The 20,003-nt window shown below is 44.1% G+C and overlaps 1 protein-coding gene across 4 annotated transcripts in view; it reads left to right on the forward strand.

The window, feature by feature from the left end:
- Positions 1 to 248: 248 nt before the first annotated feature.
- SP2 (Sp2 transcription factor) overlaps positions 249 to 20,003 on the forward strand; it is a 41,431-nt gene continuing 21,676 nt past the window's right edge. The window contains exons 1-4 of one of the 4 annotated variants that reach the window (XM_060203632.1): positions 278 to 354; positions 16,789 to 16,893; positions 18,750 to 18,843; positions 18,935 to 19,011. In XM_060203632.1, the coding sequence (XP_060059615.1) occupies positions 18,949 to 19,011 (63 nt within the window). In that variant the 5' untranslated portion in view covers positions 278 to 354; positions 16,789 to 16,893; positions 18,750 to 18,843; positions 18,935 to 18,948. Of the gene's footprint in view, positions 355 to 16,788; positions 16,894 to 18,749; positions 18,844 to 18,934; positions 19,012 to 20,003 lie in introns of all 4 variants that reach the window. The other 3 variants (XM_060203631.1, XM_060203633.1, XM_007530004.3) reach the window with 3 other exon arrangements.

Here is a 20,003-nt window from a genome sequence, read left to right on the forward strand (position 1 = left end):
CCCATTTAGCTTCCTGTTGCTGTCCATCAACCATGCAGCGGGCGGGACTTTGTTTCCCGTCGGTTGGTTGGCAAGCATGTCCTTCATTCTTCTGTAGGTTTCCGGTTGGCGCCTTCCTCTGTCCATCAGTGACATTTCATAGGCCTATTGGCCAAATCAACGTCGCTCTAGATGACTCTGCTTGGTTGGTTACGGGTGCTGTCGGTCCTCAGTGCGCCGAAGTGTTATTGGTGAACACTGCCGTCGCTCGGGCGGTGGCGGGCTCCGGGATTGGCGGGTACTAGGCGGGCGGTGTCAGGCTCTCGGTGGCGGCGGAGGCGGCGGAGGCCCGGGAGGAAGATGTCGTAATGAGCGGTGGGTCCCGGCCGCTGCCGGCTGGGTCTTTCCAGCCCTCAAGGGTCGGGAAGATGGGCAGAGGCCGCAGAGAGGGGGAGTCGGGAACGGGGGTCGCCCCCTGGGGCCGGGCCTGGCGTCGGGGCCCGGCTCCGGGAGGGGCGGGGGAGGGAGCATTCCCGCCCGGAGGAGGAGCGGGGCTGGCCAGCCGGGTGGAGGCACCCGGAAGGGGGCGTTCGACTCCCCGCCCCCTCGGAGCCCTCTGGGCGGGAGGGCGGCGCTTCCGGGGGCCGGGGAAGACGCGGGTGCCCGGGGTGGGCCTGGCAGCCCCTTCGGGCAGGTAGCGGACCCAGCTCATTGCTACCGGGCCGAGGGGCTTCGCCCGGGTCTGTTCTGAGGTGGCGGCGGACGCCCCTCGTGCTCGCCCTTGCACTTGGGGGACCCTGCTGCCCTCTAACTCTAGAGGTCCACTGCGGCCCAGCAGAGGGGCCGGGGGATGCTTGAAGTCAGTTGGCGCCAACCATGTGGGCGCTTCGGGCGCCTTCATCCAGATGATGTCGGCACGAGGGCACTTCCTAGGCACATGACTTCTTGCCTTCCACTGCAGAGAGGGAGAGAGGAAATAACCTTTAAATATTTCCACTGAATCCTCCAGCCTTCTGCGAAATGCTAGCAAATTCTTGACTGAATGATGGGCTAGATCTTTGAGCAGACCTCCTGGCCTGTTAACCCAACGGACGTCCTTTGGGATGGACTGGAATCCCAAAGGCTAGGTGCAGATAATCCTAAGGCATGACAGAGGAAACAAAACAGTGGATACCTACTTTCTCCCTCCCCCTCATCTCTATCCCTATTGCTGACTTGATTCACAGCCTCCTATCCTTGCTTCTTAGCTTTCTTTCCTGTGGCATTTGTAATTTCATTTCAAAAGGAATTGTTGCCTTTTCCTCTGGGCAACTGAGGAACTAGTCCTCACTACATTCCTTGGTTTTGATTCCAATATACTGTCATGTTATTATTTTTATTATTATTTTGCCTCTAGGGTTACTGCTGGAGCTCAGTGCCAGCACTATGAATCCACTGCTCCTGGAGGCCATTTTTCCCATTTGGTTGCCCTTGTTATTGTTGCCCTTGTTGTTACTGTTGTTAGGACAGAGAAAATGGAGAGAGGAGGGGAAGACAGAGTCAGGGAGAGAAAGACACCTGCAGACCTACCGCTTGTGAAGCGACTGCCCTGCAGGTGGGGAGCCGGGCCCTCAAACTGGGATCCTTAATGCTGGTCCTTCTCCTTCGTGCCATGTGTGCTTAACCCGCTGCGCTACAGCCCGGCCTCCCAGTTTAATTATTCTTACTTAACTACATCCAGGGAGACTGACTTTTTTCTCAGTGCACATACTTGTGAAGTTTGTTTCTCCTTGAGGTTACTACTTGGTCAGTTCTTGTTTCCTAGAAGCAGAGAGGAAGGAGCCCATAGATTAAGTAAAAAAAAAAAAAAAAAAAAAGATTTACTTTAAGTAATGAATTGGCATAGGTCCCCCTCTATACTGATGACTGCTTCAGTGTACACTGATATGCACTGTCTTAAATGTGTGTGCTGGATCCAAAAGGACCACAGTCGAGGGCTAGGTGCTGAGTTGGTATTTTGGATGGTGAGCTCTTTCAGGACTAGAAGATTTAGGGTGTTGGTTAGCTCACAAGACTGTGTGGGGAATGATGGTAGATTCTACCCTATAGCACTAATTTTGATGCAGAACACAGAGAAACTTGTTTGAAACGAATATAATGGTAGTGCTTTGTTTTACATTCTTGTGTGCAATGAAGGGAGCAGATCCGACGTCCTATCAATTGGGCTGATGTCAGTGTTTCTAACAGGCATTAGTACCTGTTGGAAATGGATTCTCATTAGTTGGAGCAATTAGTAGTTTTTCAAATTCTATTTCTTTCACAGGGTGGTACAAAGGTTTAATTTTTTATGTAAAAGCAGCAACAAGGAAAAGAAGTTGATGGTATATATTTAAGGACGCCTTGCCCCCTTGGGCAGGACTGCTAAAGGCACAAATTTTTTTGTCAAGAAGACCCATTATTGGATTAAATTTTTTTGTAATTATCTTTATTTATTTATTGGATAGAGACAGCCAGAAATTGAGAGGGTAGGGGAAATAGAGAGGGAGAGATACCTGCAGCTACTTCTTCACCACTTGCAAAGCTTTCCTCCTGCAGGTGGGAACTGGGGGCTTGAACCTGGGTCCTTGTACATTGTAACATGCGCTCAACCAGGTGTGCTTCCACACAGTAAAAACCCCCTCCCCCCCATTATTTTATTTTCATCAGACTGCTGGTAGGAAGAACTAGCTCCAGAATAAAGAGTTTGGCATCACTGTTGATAGCACTTAGACTGGTCAGCTTTTTTTCATTCAGATTATATTCAAGTTTTAGTCTCTGGAGGCTGGTGAGAGGAGAAAGGAAGCTGTAAGAGTCGGGCACATGGCATAACAGTAGTTAGGTACTTTATTATGTCATCTTGATCTTGAACTTCTTAGTTCTTCTAGTGAGTAATAGCTCCTTCTGGAGAAGTTACATGATCCCTTGTCACCAGAACAGTCCTTGGGCATAGGTATATATAGTTCCCAAAGTTGATTTAAGTCAGGACCTTTATGAAGATATACTGAGCTTGTCACAGCCAATTAATATGACCTAGTATTGGCATGGGTTCAGCAAGCTTCTAGACCTTGCCCATTTTGCTGATGGAAATGTAGCGTGTTTTTCTTCTAAGATTTCATCTTTTCTATTCTCTGTGTATAGGCAAATTGGAAGCTATGCTTCCAATGATTAAAAAGTTTAGAAATTATTTTTGGAATGGATGAGCAGTGACCACAGAATGAAGGGGGGTTTAAAGGGTGTGTAGAGTATTAGAATGCTTACAGATAAAGTGGTAGAAACACTTCTGAGTTTAAAGAACTAACACAGGCCAATCTGAAACTTAGTGTCCTGAAGATTTGGAGTAAAATCTATTTGGAGATGCTTTGGTACTTTCTGCAAGTTTATTGGGTGATTGATGCATTTAGAGCCTTTGTAAGGCTTACTGGATTTGTGAACTTCTTCCCAGCAAGTCCTAAAACAGAAACATTGGCCTACATGCTGGACCAAGCCAGTACAAGCTGGATTGAGAAATGGACATCACTTGGAATGCATTTATTGGTATTTTTGCTTGTTTGTTTTTGCTTTGCTTTTGTTTTGGATACCTATGTGACTTTTAGGCCTGCTCCTGTAAGAGAAAGAAAACAAGCTTCTTTTTATTTCTGCCTTCATAGAGCCAGCACTTTGATCTTTATATTTCTGAAATATAGTGGAAAATCCCTCTCTTGATTATCAGGGACACACACCCCCCCCAGCAGCATTCTTTTGGGAGACTTTAGGGGTGGGGGAGGTCTCACTTTTCTTTTGGAGCTGGGTGGAAAGATTAATGGAGGTGTTAACCTACTAGGGCCATTATTAATTCAAGGGCATTGTCAGCCTAAGTAGGAGAGGGATTAGAGGTTGCCCTCAAGGAGGTGTTTCCAGGTGGTACTGGGAGATTTGTCTCAGTTGACAGGATTCGGAAATGGAAAACTGCTTTCTCTACTGTCTCACGAGTTACTAAAACAAGAGCCTAAGCTATGCTCAGAATCAATACTAGCAGCTTGGGGAAGCCACCGCTTCTAGTACATGCCAAGGAAGAGCTCTTTCTGGATGCTCTAAGGCTGCCACTGGCATCAAGATTACCATAGTTCTCATAGTTCTTTTTTTGTGTGTATTGTTTACCAGTGCACTGCTCAGCTCTGGTTTATGGTGGTACAAGGGATTGAACCTGGGACTATGGAGCCTTAGGCTGAGAGTCTGTTTGCATAACCATTATGCTATCTACCTCTGCCCCTAAATGCCAGGTTCAATCCCTCCTCTACCACCATAAACCCCATAAACCAGAGCTGAGCAGTGCTCTGGGAAAGAAAAAAAGAAAAAAGAACAAAGGGTTTTTTTTTTGCCTCCAGGGTTATTGCTGGGGCTTGATGCCTGCACTACAAATCCACTGCTCCTGGAGGCCATTTTTTCCATTTTTGTTGTTGTTATTGGATAGGACAGAAAGAGGGAGAGAAAGATCAACATCTGCAGTCCTGCTTCACTGCTGGTAAAGGGATCCCTCTGCAGGTGGGGAGCCAGGCGTCTGAACCAGGATCCTTGAGGCGGTCCTTGCACTTTGCACTACATGCGGTTTAACCTGGTGCATTACTGCCAGGCCCGCAAGAAAAAGTCTTCTCAGTCCACTTCAGCATGTAGCTCCCAGCAGTGCTGTCACAGAAAGAGCATTCCTGCAAACTAAGCTACTTGAATCCTTCTTTTGAATATTTCATTCCCTTAGCTATAGTTTGTTTCTACCTCAAGATTGCATGCCGTACCTTGCCAGAAGCCCTAGCATAATGTAATGCAGATGTTTGGTTTAGGTGACAATCTGATGCTAATTGTTCTGATGTCTTGGAGGCTTGTTTTTATCTCAGCCACTGAGTGAAAATGGCTTAGGAACCAGCAGGCACTGCTCTGCATGTTTCCAGATGTCCTCTATCTAGAGTTATTCTTATAAGTGTTTGTTACCCTCTCCTCTGGGACTTGATGAAATCACAAAGCAGTCTCTCAGAAAATGTGAATAGGGAATAAGAGACTGCAGGCAGGGCCTGTGATAGAAAGTGGAATATTTCTGTCTTCAGTCAGTGTCTAATTGGAAGTCTCAGATAAAAACAGATTTAAAAAAATCTTCCCAGCCTTCAAAAAAGTATGTAGTAAACCAGCACTTTCTCAGGGGAAATGAAGTCACCACTCATTTCAGAAGCTATTCAATAAATGTGTCAAAGCAGAGAAAGTGTGTATTTGCTTATAATACTCTTTAGGAGGAAAAATTATTGTGTGTGGTTTCCTTTTTTGTTCTCCAGGACAGATTTTCTGAGGCCCAGTATATATATATTTTTAACAAACTTCTATTCCCTGAATTCTTTTTTTTTTTTTTTTTTTGCTTCCACTTCCAGGGTTATTGCTGGGGCTCGGTGCCTCCACTACAAATCCATTGCTCTCAGAGGCTATTTTTTTTTCCCTTTTTGTTGCCCTTGTTGTTTTTATCGTTGTTGTTATTATTGTTGTTGCTGGATAGGATGGAGAAAGACAGACACCTGCAAACCTGCTTCACTACTTGTGAAGTGATTCCCCTGCAGGTGGGGAGCCAGGGGCTCAACCTGGGATCCTAAGACCGATCCTTGCGCTTTGCTCCATGTTTGCTTAACCCACTGCGCTACTGCCCAGCCCCCTATTTCTCATTTACTTATTTATTACAGGATAGAGACAGAAAAATTGAGAGGGGAGTGGGAGTAGAGAGGGAAAGAGACAGAGACACCTGTAGCCATGCTTCACCACTTGTGAAACTTTCCTCCTGCAGGTGGGGACCAGGGGCTTGAACTCTAGTCTTTGTGCACCATAATACATGCACTCAACCAGGTTTGCCACCACCCAGCCCCAGGCTTAATGTTCTTTGCACCATTTTCAGGGAGTGGTTCTGTGAGAGAAGTTCTCACTACTCCCTCCTTCCCTCTGTCCCCACTCACTTTTCTTATTTTATTTTATTTTATTTATTTATTTTTTGCCTCCAGGGTTATTGTTGGGGCTTGGTGCCTGCACTACGGAATCCACTACTCCTGAAGGCCACTTTTCCCATTTTTATTGCCCTTGTTATGGTTATCTTTATAGCTGTTATTGTTGTTGGATAGGACCGAGAGAAATTGAGAGAGGAAGGGAAAACAGAGAGGAGGAGAGAAAAATAGACACCTGCAGATCTACTTGTGAAGCAACCCCCACCCTGCAGGTGGGGAGCCGGGGTCTCGAACCGGGATCCCGAATCGGGATCCTTATGCTGGTCCTTGCACTTTGCGCCATATGCACTTAACCTGCTGCGCTACCAGCCCCCTCACTTTTCTTTCTTTTTAACCAGAGCACTATTCAGCTTTGGCTTATGGTGGTGTGGGAGATCACTCTTCTTTTTAAAAGATTTATTTACTTATTTTATTTTTATTTTTTTGCTTCCAGGGTTATTGCTGGGACTCGGTGCCTGCACCAGGAAGCCACTGCTCCTGGAGGCTATTTTTTTCCCTTTTGTTGCCCTTGTTTTTTTTAATCATTGTTGTGGTTATTATTATTGTTATTGATGTCTTTGTTGTTGGATGGAACAGAAATTGAGAGAGATGGGGAAAGATAAGACGCCTGCAGACCTATTTAACCCCTTATGAAGGGACCTCCCTGCAAGTGGAGGGGCAGGGCCTCGAACCAGGATCCTCATGCTGGTCCTTGCACTTTGCGCCATGTGTGCTTAACCTTCTGTGCTACTGCTGACTCCCCTATTTATTTATTATTTATTTATTTTATTTTATTTTTACCAGAGCACTGATCAGCTCTGGTTTATGGTGGTGTAGGGGTTTGAACCTGGGACTTCAAAGCCTCAGGCATGAAAGTCTGTTTGCATAACCATTATGCTATCTACCTCTGCCCTATTTATTATTATTATTATTTTTAAAGATTTTAATTATTTGTTAATGAGAAACATAGAGAGAGAGAGAGAGAGCCAGACATCACTCTGGTACAAGTGCTGCCGGGGGATTGAACTCAGAACCTCATGCTTGAGAGTCCCGTGCTTTATCCACTGTGCCACCTCCCGGACCACTACTTATTATTATTTTTTATAAGGTGTTATTTAGACTTGGGAACTAGTTCATCTGATAGAGCCAGGACTTGTATGCCTGAGGCTTTCAACTTGAGCTGGTGTTTGGCTTTTCTCTCTTGTTCTATAATGTGACACTGTATCTCATATCAGTAAGATTTATTTATCAAAGAGAGAGAACCATCACATCACTCAGGCACATGTGACACCAGGGATGGAACTCAGAACTTCATGCTTGAGAGTTCTGTGCTTCTAGTGTGCCATCTCCTGCCTGGCAGCCAAAATCCCTTTCAATACGGTGTGGTATGGTATGACCCAGTCAGGATGCAAACTAGAAAAAAAAAAGTTGTGTTTTGGAAAAGGAGTTTAGACACAGAGAAGAGTATTGATAGAGCAGATACCCTCATCTTAAATCACTCAGAAAAGAACTTTCCCGCACTACCTGTGAGTTGAAGGCAGCACCGAAGTCTAGAGCCTGGTGTGTGGTGATAGGTGTGTTCTGTCTGGGACCAGATTGGCTGAGCTGACCTGGTGAGTGGATTCCAGCCTAATACTAGGATATACAAATCTCCAGGCTTTCCCCTTTGGTTATTAAACTTAATATAACTGTCTTAAACTGTTTCCTACTTTATTACCTCTGTGAGTTATTTTTTCATTTATTCAACAAGTATCTAACAAGCACCTAAGTTCTAGGGGTGGATACATCATAGGTAAGGCAGATAGAAGACCTTACTTCTTAGTGAAGACTACAAATAAGTAGTAAACATTAGTGAGACATGTTAAGGAGAAAAAAAACAAAGGACAGGAAGAATGTGAATGGGGTGCAGTTTATAAAAGGGTGGTTCTCAATGAGAAGATAACGTTTTGGGTTAAACCTTGAGGGAGGTTGTGAGTGGAGAGCTAGAACTCAAGCAGAGAATAGCAAGTACACGGGCCTTGAGGAGGGGCCACACTCGGCATGTTCAGAGAGAGCAGGGAGGTCACAGTAGCTGAAGGAGGGTGAGTGATAGGGAAGAAGTAGGTCAGAGAAGTCATGGGAGCCTGGTCATGTAGGGCTTTCTGTGTGTCATGGTGAGAGGACTTTAGTACTTTGAGTGGAAGGTGAGACTCTGAGCAGAGGAGTGACAATTTCATTTTAGCTTGACGGGTCTTACTCTGGATGCATGTTGAGAAGAGATCAGGAAACCAACTAGCAGGCTTTCACAGTTACTTAGGCAGGGGATACTGGGAACCTGAACCTGAGTGGTGGGTAACAAGATGGTGGTGAAAGCCAGCTGATTCTGAGTATATTTTGAAGATAGAACCTGAAGTGTTCCTTTCATATGTAGTCATATGGAAAAAAAAAAAGGTGAAAGATGACTCCCAAAATTTAGGACAGAGGTGCAAGGGTGGAGTTCCACTTCATGCAATGAAAAGTTTGAGGAAAGCACAGAACTAGGGAGATAATAAGTGCTCTGTTGGGGGCTAGTAAGATTTGAGATGCCTATAAATACATCCAAGTGGAGATATCTGTAGGGAGTTTGATATACTAGTCAGGAGATACAAATTTAGGAGTCACATAGAGTCTATGTTTTACTGATTTATAAACCGCAAGAATGATTAGATGAAACACCCTGAAATAGGTGCAAACAGGAACAGTAGGTCCTGAAATTGAGCCCTGGGGCAGCTCAGCCATTTTAGATTTGAGGGGAAAGGGTTCTTAGATTAGAGGGGACTGGGCGGTAGCGCAGCGGGTTAAGTGCACATGGTGCAAAGTACAAGGATCCTGGTTCAAGCCCCTGGCTCCCCACTTACAGGGGAGTGACTTCACAGACGGTGAAGCAGGTCTGCTGCAGGTGTCTATCTTTCTCTCCTCCTGTCTTCCTGTCTTTCAATTTCTCTCTGTCCTATCCAATGACAGCAATAACAACAAGGGCAACAAAAGGGAAAAAATAGCCTCCAGGAGCAGTAGATTGGTAGAGCCCCAGCAATAACCCTGGAGGCAAAAAAAAAAAAAAAAAAAAACGTAGTTAGAGTGGCCTGGGAAGGGAGGTGGCTCAGCAGATAAAGTGTTAGTATTCTTAAATGTGAGATCCTGAGTTCAGTCCCTGGCATTGCATGTGTCAGAGTTATGCTTTGGTTTTATTTTATTTTATTTTTTTAAATTTCTTTATTGGGGAATTAATGTTTTACGTTCAATAGTAAATACAGTAGTTTGTATGCTTTGGTTTTATGTGTCTCTCACTAGTAAACAAATAATAAAACGCAAGTGCGCACACACACACACACACACACACACACACACACACACGCCTGGCCAGTGTGTTTTGGAAACCAAGTGAAGAAACTGTTTACACACACAAACACACGTCTGGCCAGTGTATCTTGGAAACCAAGCAAAGAAACTGTTTAAAGAGGAATAGAGGTCCATTGCCTGATCCACACAGATGATGTTTAAGAATTTTTTTTTCTAAAAAAAACTTTTTTGAAGACTATTTAAGAGAAGAGGATTCAACTCAGGACCTTATGCTTGAGAGTCTAATGCTTTATCCATGGTGCCACCTCCTAGACCACCAGGCCTAAGAATTAACTATTAGAGGCCAGGTGGTGGCAGCACACTCAGTAGAGTGTGTGTGCTATTGTGTGCAAGGACCCTGGCTCAAAAGTCCCAGGTCTCCATGAGCAGTGGAGCAGTGCTACAGGTGTCTCTCCTCTATCCCCTACCTCTCTTCCTCTCTGTTCGTCTTTTCTCTATCAGAAAAAGAAAGAAAAAAAAAGGGGGGGGGTGGCTAGGGTAAAAAGTGGCCTCTGGGAGTAGTGGAATCATACAGACACCAGTGATAATCCTGGTGACGAAAAAAAAAAACCAGTGAAGTTGGTTTTAGTATTATTGAGCTATCTTGAATGATTTTGAAAATGGTTTTGCTTCTCAGAAATGTTCAGTGCAGGGGTGGGGGGTAGATAGCATAATGCAATAAAGACTTTCATGCCTGAGGCCTCAAAGTCCCAGGTTCAATCTACCATAAACCAGAGCTGAGTAGTGCTCTGGTAAAAAAAAAAAAAAAAAGTTCAGTGCAATTTGTAGTCTTTCACAACATTGTGCTGCCACTTCCTCTGTGACTCAAGTCTATTTGTTAATTCGTTTTGAGGCCCAACTTTATTCTCTAAAACTTAAGACTCATGAATTGCTTTTCACTTACAGTGCTAAATTTTTCCTTGCTAGGCAACTGGGAAAGACTGGACTTTAGAAACTGGTTTGTTGGCTTCAGGCCCAGCTCAGCTGACCAAAATAACCAGCATAGTGACTGTTTGCACAGTGACATTACTCCAGGGGAAATACCATAGCAGTTGGCCAAGAAAGCCATAGCCAGGATGGCAAGAACCCATAAGCGACCCCCTTCCCCCCTCCCCCACCAGCTGTGAAGCTCTAGCCAAGCTCTCTCCCACAGGGAAGAGAGCACCCTAAAGCCTATTGTGGTGTTTCTTTGGGCCACTTCTCTTATTAGTTGGGTCTTAAGAATAGTTTTCTCAAATAAAATACTAGTACAGCCATCCCTAGTCTGAGGGTTAGGATTATAATTGTAGTCTTGGAGGCTTGCTTCTTCATGTTACATTGTCCTCCTCAGCATACCAAAAGACCCCTGGGACAGAGATGTACCCCCAGTCCTGTGTTGGGGGAAAGTGCCCTGATGGGGTATTGTAGAGCAGTTGTAGGGATCAGTTGCCTTAGATTGGGTGGGCAGGGAGACTGCATTTATTTTTATGAGAGAGAGAAGAGAAAAGAGATATCAGAGCACTGACTGCTCAGTTCTGCTATATGTTGATATTGGGGATTGAACCTGGGCCCTCAGGCATGCAAGTTGTATGTTTCAATGTGCTGTAGTGTCACCCTAGCCCTGGGATTTGCATTTTTAAAATCTCTTTATCTGATCTTCAAACTGTGAAGCCTTCCCCCCCCCCCCAGAGATTTGTTTTTCCCTACTAAAACCATATGAGAGCAAGGTGCAATTTCACATGAGAGAAAGAGAAGCGAGAAGAGCACGCAGGCAGTCCAGCCTGTGCTCCACCAGCTGAGCTATCTTCCTCTTGAGCACTGTGAAGCCTTCTGAAACTTTAGGCTGAACCGAAGGTACTGAATCACAATGGAAGAGTATGACAATGGGAATAGAAAGCTGTGAGTAGACTACAGAGAGGTTTATATTTAGTAGGTAGAGTCTTGAGGATTGATAGGTAAAGAGGATGGTCAGATTTCTTTGTGTTTAGAAACACCAGGAGACGTGTTCTGGGAGGTGGCACAGTGGATAAAGCATTGGACTCTCAAGCATGAGGTCCTGAGTTCAATCCCCGGCAGCACATGTATAGAGTGATGCCTGGTTCTTTCTCTCCTCCTTTCTCATTAATAAATGAAATATTAAAAAAAGAAACACCAGGAGAGGCTAGAGTAACCAAGAGATTCATGATTCCTTTAGCCCTCAGGCACTGAAAACTTATATGCTGTGTGTACTGACTGGGCTTCAGTAGTGAACATAGACTGACCCACCCTGGGGAGGTCCCCCTTGAGTAAGGGAAAGAACCATTCGACTTATGACTAGTTAGTAGGTGGTGAGTAGCCAGAGGAGTTAATCTCAACTCAGGAAGGCCACTGTGAGGAAATGATGCTTACTAGTCATAGTGACTGCCAATAAAATTTGCTGGTTACAGACTAGGCTGAGACCTGAAGTGTGACTAAGTGTAAACTTAGAATAAAGAGAAGAGATTGCTGTAAGCAAGGGAAGGGCAACAGACCAGATGAAGGCACTGCAGATATCTGGAAGAAGTTCTGTGGTGCCTGGGGATGAGAAAGTTGGGGGAGGATGGCAGTTCAGTATAGGAAGCTCTGTGGTCAGCCCAAGTGGAAGGCCTTATTGGTTGGTCCCTGAGAACAGACCTGGGCTACAGATGCACCTGGGGGTCTTCTGTCTGTGGGAGGTACCTGAAGCCATGTGAGTGGGCTCATGGACTGGTTATTGGGTGAGAAAAACAGGTGTGAGGAATTTAAAGTATTTAAAGCTAGCAAAAGGGAAAACAGTTGTCTGGGGGAAAGGTGATCTGACACAAAACCCATGGTGATTTTGAGAGGGGAATAGCTGTCGGCTCACAAACTGCTGAGGAGACTCGCAATCTAGCAACAAGGAGGTTCTTTTAGACCTGGGCGAGAGCAGTGTTAGCAGAACTGGGACAGAACTTTTTTTTTTTTTTGCCTCCAGGTTATCACTGCACTATGAATCCACTGCTCCTGGAGGCTGCTATTTTTTTCCCATTTTGTTGCCCTTATTGTTGTGCTTGTTGTAGTTGCTATTGTTGTCATAGCTGTTGTTGTTGTTGGATAGGACAGAGAGAAATGGAGAGAGGAGGGGAAGACAGGAGAGAAAGATAGACAAAAGAAAAGATAGAAAGATAGACACCTGCAGACCTGTGTCACCACTTGTGACCTCCTACAGGTGGGGAGCCAGGGTGAGGGGGACAGAACTTCTAATGCCAGTGCAAAAGTGCTGGCAGCTTTTCCACTAGGTTTGGTCAAGGAGAGAGGAAGAGAAAGCTACAGTTGGGGTAGGGTAGAGACAGATGGCATGTACATCAAGAGCCAAGAAGACTCGTAACTTTTTTTAAGAATTTATTTTTTATTCATGAGAGAGAGGGAAAGAACTAGATATCACTGGTACATGTGCTGCCAGGGATTGAACTTGGGACCTCACGGTTGAAATTCCAGTGCTTTATCCACTGTGCCACCTCCTGGACAACAGGACGTTTTTTTCTTGATCTTGTAATTACACTAACTTCAAAGATGGGGTGAAGGAAATCAGGTGTGGTCCCATGAAGCACTGAAGCCTACCCCCAACTATCTGGAAGTCTGTTGTATATTCTTTTCTTTTTTTCCTTTCTTTCTTTTTTTACCAGAACACTGCTCAGATTTGGCTTATGGTGGTGTGGGAGATTGAACCGGGGAGTTTGGAGCCTCGAGCAAGAGAGTCTCGTTGCATAACCATTATGCTATCTACCCCCACCCTATTGTATATTCTTAGAAGTTTTTGTTCAAGCATACAAGTTACTGTTGATTGTGTCACTATAAAAACCACCACTTCACCAGCTGCTAGTAGACTGTTGGGAAAATGTTAGCCAACCCAAATTAATAAAAGGTCTGAGTAATAGAACTCTGAGAGAAATGCAATCTTTTCTATCAAGACTACCCAGTAACCCCACTTACCAGTGTTAAATGTAGGTTTCAGTGACTGGATGTAAATTGCTGTTAAAAGCAAATAGTATGATTAAAATGGTGGAAGTGGTATAAAACAATTACATAACTATGCCTAAGAGTCCCTCTTGTATAGTATGAAGAAAATTAAGCACAAATTATGTCCAAATTACATGTTTTAAATACAAGGTTCCAAATTAATAAGGTTCTAAAGTACCTTTGATCATAGTCTTACAGTTAGGTATCTACGCTACTTCTGAGGCACTTTTCATTTCCAAACACCAAGTGGAAGTGCTCCTCTTTTCCCTTTCATGGTTAATCCCAGGATATAATTCTGCAGTGTTAGGAAAATCAGTCTCTGTTTTGGTTGCCCAGGTTTGTAGCCCAGGGGCCACAACACTGAGTGACACTCCAAGGAGAGATACTTCACAGACACTGGTTTGAGAGCCAGATGAGGAGGAAAACGAAACCAAACTAAAATGGTGCAAAGTTGAGCTGCAGCGCTCTTGCAGCTTGCTTCAATAGGTTCTACTTTAACTTCTTTGTTTGCTTTCCCTTCTCTAACTTCAACTTCCTTTATGAAGAATCACTTAGAGAGCCCAGCTGGGTCACCCAACAAAGTTTTGAGTCCAAGGTAATAATGGCTGTGGAGGGAACTGGGAAAGAGAGATGATTAAGAAGCAGTAGTCCAGCTTTCATTTTGTTTGCTCTTGGCCCTGTTCTCATGTCCTGTTTCATAACACATGATGTCTTAAAGGGAGAGTCATTTACCAATTTTAGCAGAGAACCTGAGCCCAGGGAGCCTCCAGGGAAAGTTCCCTGCATTCCCTCCCTAACTCTGCCAGCAACTAACTCATCTTGTGTTTTTTATCAGCAACATGGTCTGAGAACTAGAAAAACCTTAAAGGTCATTTAGTCCAATTTATCATCTCATCTAGACATTCCATCTCCTACAGAGATAATAAACATCGTGCCTCTGGCTAAATGAGTCCAGAGAAGGAGGAGCATTTTTTCCAAGAAGCAACCAATTCCATTTTTGCAGGTGTCTATCTTTCTCCTTCTGTCTTCCCCCTCTCTTGTTTCTCTGTCCTATCCAACAACAACGAAAGCAATAATAAGGGCAACAAAAATGGCCTCCAGAGTAGGGGATTCATAGTACAGGCACAGAGAGCCCTAGCAATAACCCTGGAGGCAAAAGTAAAAAGCAAGAAATGCAATCCAAGATTGCAGTAACTGTTTTGCAACCTATCTATGATCTGTTGCCTCTCATTAAGCTTTGAGTCAAAACCACTGGTACTTTTTTTTTTTTTTTTTTAATGAGAAACACTATTCACCCCTGTCTTCCTCTCTTACATGCATGGGTTTGTTTTTTCCCAGCCCAGGATTTACTCAGCCTCAAAATAGGTAACTATTTGATTACCTACTCAGTACTAGCTGCTTATCTTATAAGTTTTTTTTTTTTTAAACCAGAGCACTGCTCAACTCTTGTTTATGATGGTGTAGGGGATTGAACCTGAGACTTCCGAGCCTCAGGCATGAGAGTCTCTTTGCATAACTGTTATGCTATCTGCCTCTACCCATCTTATGAATTATCACCTCCCAGGATCACATGAGGACCACAGGACCTCTGTTTTACAGATGTGTAGTAAAACTGCATGAGATAAGCCTAGCCACCCCCTGATGACTGTTACAATCAAAATTCACACTTAGGACTGAAGCCCCTTGCTCTAAAGTACCTGACATACCAGTTCTTCTAAAGATGTCTTTGAGCTTCAGACGTGAGTGTGTTTGTAGTCCTTGGTTTTGTAGCCTCCACACGTTTAACACGTTTAGTTTGCAAACTCAGACGGTGTATAGACTACTCTAATGTCATGTTTTCTAGCCTCTAGGGCACAAAAGCAATTTAGTGAGTCACAACCAGTATTGTAAGAAATGAAATTGGGTAGAAAATGTCAGCATCTACCATGTACAGTAAGTGCTTATTTTGTTTCAGGAAACTTGCATGAACACAGAATGGCAGTGGGTGTGTGGGTGTGCAGGCACTAGGTAATGATGGGAATTGTTTTCATATTTATGGTGCATGGTCTGTATAGTTTGAGCATCACTGCTCTAGAGGAAAAGTGTTTTTGAGTCAACAAATTGTTTTCATTATAACAGTGCAAACCTAATTATGTTCACACTTGTCTGTGTGTTAACTCATTAGTCTAGTTCTTATAAAATTAATTACATAGCTACCAAAAAGCCAGTAAGAGTCAAATCATCTTCACCATTCTGGAAGGACAGTGCCTACCTGCCTGCATGGCACAGCACAGGCTTCACACCCTGGGCTCCTTGCATTCTGCAAGCCCACCCTGCAGCGTCTAGTACAGAACCATGCAGTCCTCCCACACATCAGAGGACGGCATCACTCCTTACATGGCCATGTACCATGAATTAGATGTGCTGAATTAAGCTGTATTAGTTAGACCATACAATTAGAATGGTGCTGCTTGGCACCAATATAGTTAAAGCACACACATAGGCCCTAAAATATTGAGATTTTGGTTAAGCAGTAGTCACCCAGTGATGTAGTAGTACGTGCCTGTTTTCAAGAGATAACTGCTGCAGTGAAAACACAGGAAACGTTCTGGGTATAAAAACCATGCGACTCTTTTTGGAAGTCTGAAGACCCTGGACCCTGGTCCTTATACCTAGTTAGAAACCTCTTTAAGTTTCTACTCACTGCAAAGTCCTCAGTAAGTGGATTTAACTACTTACCTGGAGGCATGTTCAGCTTAACTCAGGACCATCATCCTGCCTGTGTGTGTGTGTGTTTTGTTTTGTTTGCTTCCTGGTTCATAAGAGTATTATGGAATTTTTAGTTAGCTGCCTTGTTAAAATTTGCAGAGTATACCATTTTCCTGACCTAGTCATCTAAAACACCTTAAAACAGAATTGCTCAGCATGACTTTTTTTGTAGCCCTACTCCTTGTGAACAGTTTCCTTATCTCAGTAGTGATAGTTATATATCACTTTGTCTCAGTAGTTATATGTCGTTGGTCTAGGACTTTGCAAGAATCACTGTCTGTAATATTTTAGGATATAACTATTCAGCTCTTCGCAGAGTCACCCTCTAACTCACCCAGTTTTCAATTGCGCGTATAGTCTCAATTCTGAAGTAGAGCTTATGTGGCCTTGGGGCCTTTCAAGGCACTGGAGTGTCTTCCTACCATCACTGTCTCAGGCTTCACTTGCCCCCTTCACCTTTTCATTGCCTTTTCCCATTTAAGAATTGATTTCCCAAAGAAAGAAGCCAGAGGCCAGTCAAAAGTGAATGATTCACTTGGCTTTGCTTTTCCCTCTGCTTACCAGATGCCCTGTATGGCTTAGTACCGAACCATTCTACCTTTTTGAGTTTCTAAAGTAATAATCTTCTCTCTGATAAGATCAGGTATGTTCAGGGTGGTATGACCATAGACTTTATTGCTATACTCTCTTTAGAAAATGTTTTAAGTTATCTTTACTTATTCGATAGAGACAGCCAGAAATTGAAAGGAAAGGGGAGACAGAGAGGGAAAGATACAGAGAGACGCCAGCCAGCAGCACTGCTTTACCACTTGTGAAGCCTCCTCCCCTGCAGGTGAGCACTAGGAGCTTGAACTCGGGTCCTTGTGCATTATAACGTGTGCTCAGTCAGGTGCATCACCGCCCGGCCATTATGTCTGTACTCTTTAAAATCTGCTTTGCAGAGCTGTAGGGTACAAGTCAAATTCTTCCCAGTGTCCTCTTCCTTAGTGATTTATGAATTTTAAGAGAGTATAGAGTCTTTCTCTCCATCCTCATGATTTCCATTGTACATTTCTTAGGAGCTGGGAGATAGCTCACCTCATAGAGTGCACACTTTATTTGTTCTATTTGTTTTGTATTTCTCATGCTTGAGAGTTCAGTGCTTTATCCACTAAGCAATCTCCCAGACCACTTTTGTATTTCTCTTAGATCAGACTTAAAGTAGAGTTTCGCTATATTATTCCCTTAACATTCTTCTTGCTTATTTGATTTCTTTCCTTCTTTCTTCCTTTCTTCCTTTTTTATATTTAAAAATATTTTTATTAATATTTATTTATTTATTCATTCCCTTTTGTTGCCCTTGTTGTTGTTTTATTGTTGTGGTTATTATTGTGGTTATTACTGATGTCGTTGGACAGGACAGAAAGAAATGGAAAAAGGAGGGGAAGACAGGGGGAGAGAAAGACAGACACCTGCACCTGCAGACCTGCTTCATCACCTGTGAAGCAACTCCCCAGCAGGTGGGGAGCCGGGGCGGGGGGGGGGGGGGGGGGCTGCAACTGGGATCCTTAGGCCAGTCCTTGTGCTTTGTGCCACATGCGTTTAACCTGCTGTGCTACCGCCCGACTTCCTTTTGTATATTTTTTTAACTGCAAGAGTATATTCACTGTGAGGGAAATGAGAAAATCCAGAACAAGAACAGAAATAATTCTTTAAGTCAAGGAAAATTCTCCTACCAAGAGGTACAACTTGACATTTTTTGGCATTTTTAAGAGCTTTTTCTGCTGTATTCACACACACTTATTCAGTCATTGTAGACTTATTTTTATTATTTCTTGCCACAGGATTATCTCTGGGGCTCAGTCTTGCACTACAAATCCACTGTTCCTGGAGGCCATTTTCCCCATTTTGTTGCCCTTATTGTTATTGCTGTTCTTGTTGGATAAGACAGAGAAAAATCGAGAGAGGAAGGGAAGACGGGAGAGAAAGATACCTGCAGACCTGCTAACCACTTGTGAAGTGACCCCCCCCACCCCCCCGCAGGTGGGGAGCCAAGGGCTTGGACCGGGATCCTTATGCTGGTCCTTGTGCTTTATGCCATGTGTGCTTAACCTGCTGAGCTACCGCACAGCTCCCTTTTTTTTTTTTTTTTTTTTTTTAACGAAAGCACTGCTCAGCTCTGGCTTATGATGGTGTGGGGGGATTGAATCTAGGACTTTGGATACTCAGGCATGAGAATCTCTTTGCATAACCATTATGCTGTCTATCCCTGCTGGACTACTTATGTTTTCACTCTATTCAGTTACTAGATTTCCTAATCTTGCTAACTTCTCTTGAGCCATACCTACTGTCCTCTATAAATTTATTTAAAGTGATTACCCAAAAGCTACAGAGTTATATACCTGAAACACTGTGCCTTTGCAGTGAATGTTGAGCCTTTGCTGAAATGGAGTACCGAGATGGAGCTAGTGCATCCTCCTGTTCCAACAGTGCTTCTGTCAAGCTGATTTGGCATCTGACTACAAAGGAGTGAACAGGAAACTTGTATTAGAGTAAAGGAGTAGCTGGAGGAGACTCTTCTGCCCATCATACAGGGGTTCTAATTTAGCCTAGGAAAGTCAGCAGTATTTAACAGAGAGGGCTCCCTTACCACAGCTTAGTTACTAAAACTGGTCTTGGTATACTCTCAGTATCTTTGTGCTGTCCTAGGCTTGATGAAGGCAGAGATTGAGAAGACAAGGGTTGCTGAGCTTGAGTAGGGACATGTGAGGAGAGATTATTAGCCTCTCTTGGAAAAGCAGCAGTAAGTAGAGACAAAAAAGAGAATCTGAGGCAAGTGGGTTGGGCTCCTTTAAGGCATTTTATGCCTTACTCTGTCTTGTTTTTCCTAACAGATTCACAGACCAGCATGGCTGCCACTGCCGCTGTTAGTCCCAGTGACTACTTGCAGCCTGCTGCCTCCACCACCCAGGTGAGTGGGCAGTGGGCTTAAGAGGTTGGGGCTACATCAACCTGGAAGGATTCACTGAAGTGGACATTAAGCCACAACTACAGAGTCAAGTCTGGTCCCTACCAGATTGGAGGGGGCTTCAGTGTTATGGGGGATAGCGCCCTCTCTTCTCTACACACACACACACACACACACACACACACACCTGAAAGCTTCTTATAGTGACTCTATAAATATCCTAGGTTATGTCCTTTTTCTTTCATTTTTTTCTTTTTTAAGAATTTATTCATGAGAAAGACGAGAGGGAGAGGGAGAGAGAAAGAGAAAGAGAACACCAGAACCAGACAGCACTCTGGTACATGTGCTGCCGAGGATTGAACTCCGGACCTCATGGTTGAGAGTCCAATGCTTTAGGGACTGGCTGGTGGCACACCTGCTTGAGTACATGTTACAGGGCACAAGGACCCAGGTTCAAACCCCCCCCCCCCGTCCCCATCTGCAGGGGGAAAGCTTTTCGAGTGGTGAAGCAATGTTGCAGACATCTCTCTGCCTCTCTCCCTCCCTACCTCCCCCACCCCTTCACTCTCAATTTCTGGCTGTCTCTATCCAATAATAAAGATAAAAATAATAATAAAAAAATCCAGTGCTTTATCCACTGTGCCACCTCCGGACCACATTATGTACTTTTTCTTTTTTAATTTTTTATTATCTTTATTTATTTGATAGAGACAGCCAGAAAAGGAGAGGAAAGGAAGATAGAGAGGGAGAGAAACAGAGACACCTGCAGCCCTGCTTCACCACTTGCGAAGCTTTCCTCCTGCAGGTGGGGACTGGGGGCTTGAACCCAGGTCCTTGCACATTATAACATGCACTCAACCAGGTGTGCCACCACCCGTCCCCCATTATGCACTTTTTCTTACTTAACTTGTCACCACTGGATCAGGAGGAAAAGCAGGTCTGAACTTAAGGCCTCTTCCACGACACTCCACTGATCATAGAAGGAAAATAAAACT

This window comes from Erinaceus europaeus, chromosome 12, assembly GCF_950295315.1.
Source record: "Erinaceus europaeus chromosome 12, mEriEur2.1, whole genome shotgun sequence".
Lineage (NCBI taxonomy): Eukaryota > Metazoa > Chordata > Mammalia > Eulipotyphla > Erinaceidae > Erinaceus > Erinaceus europaeus.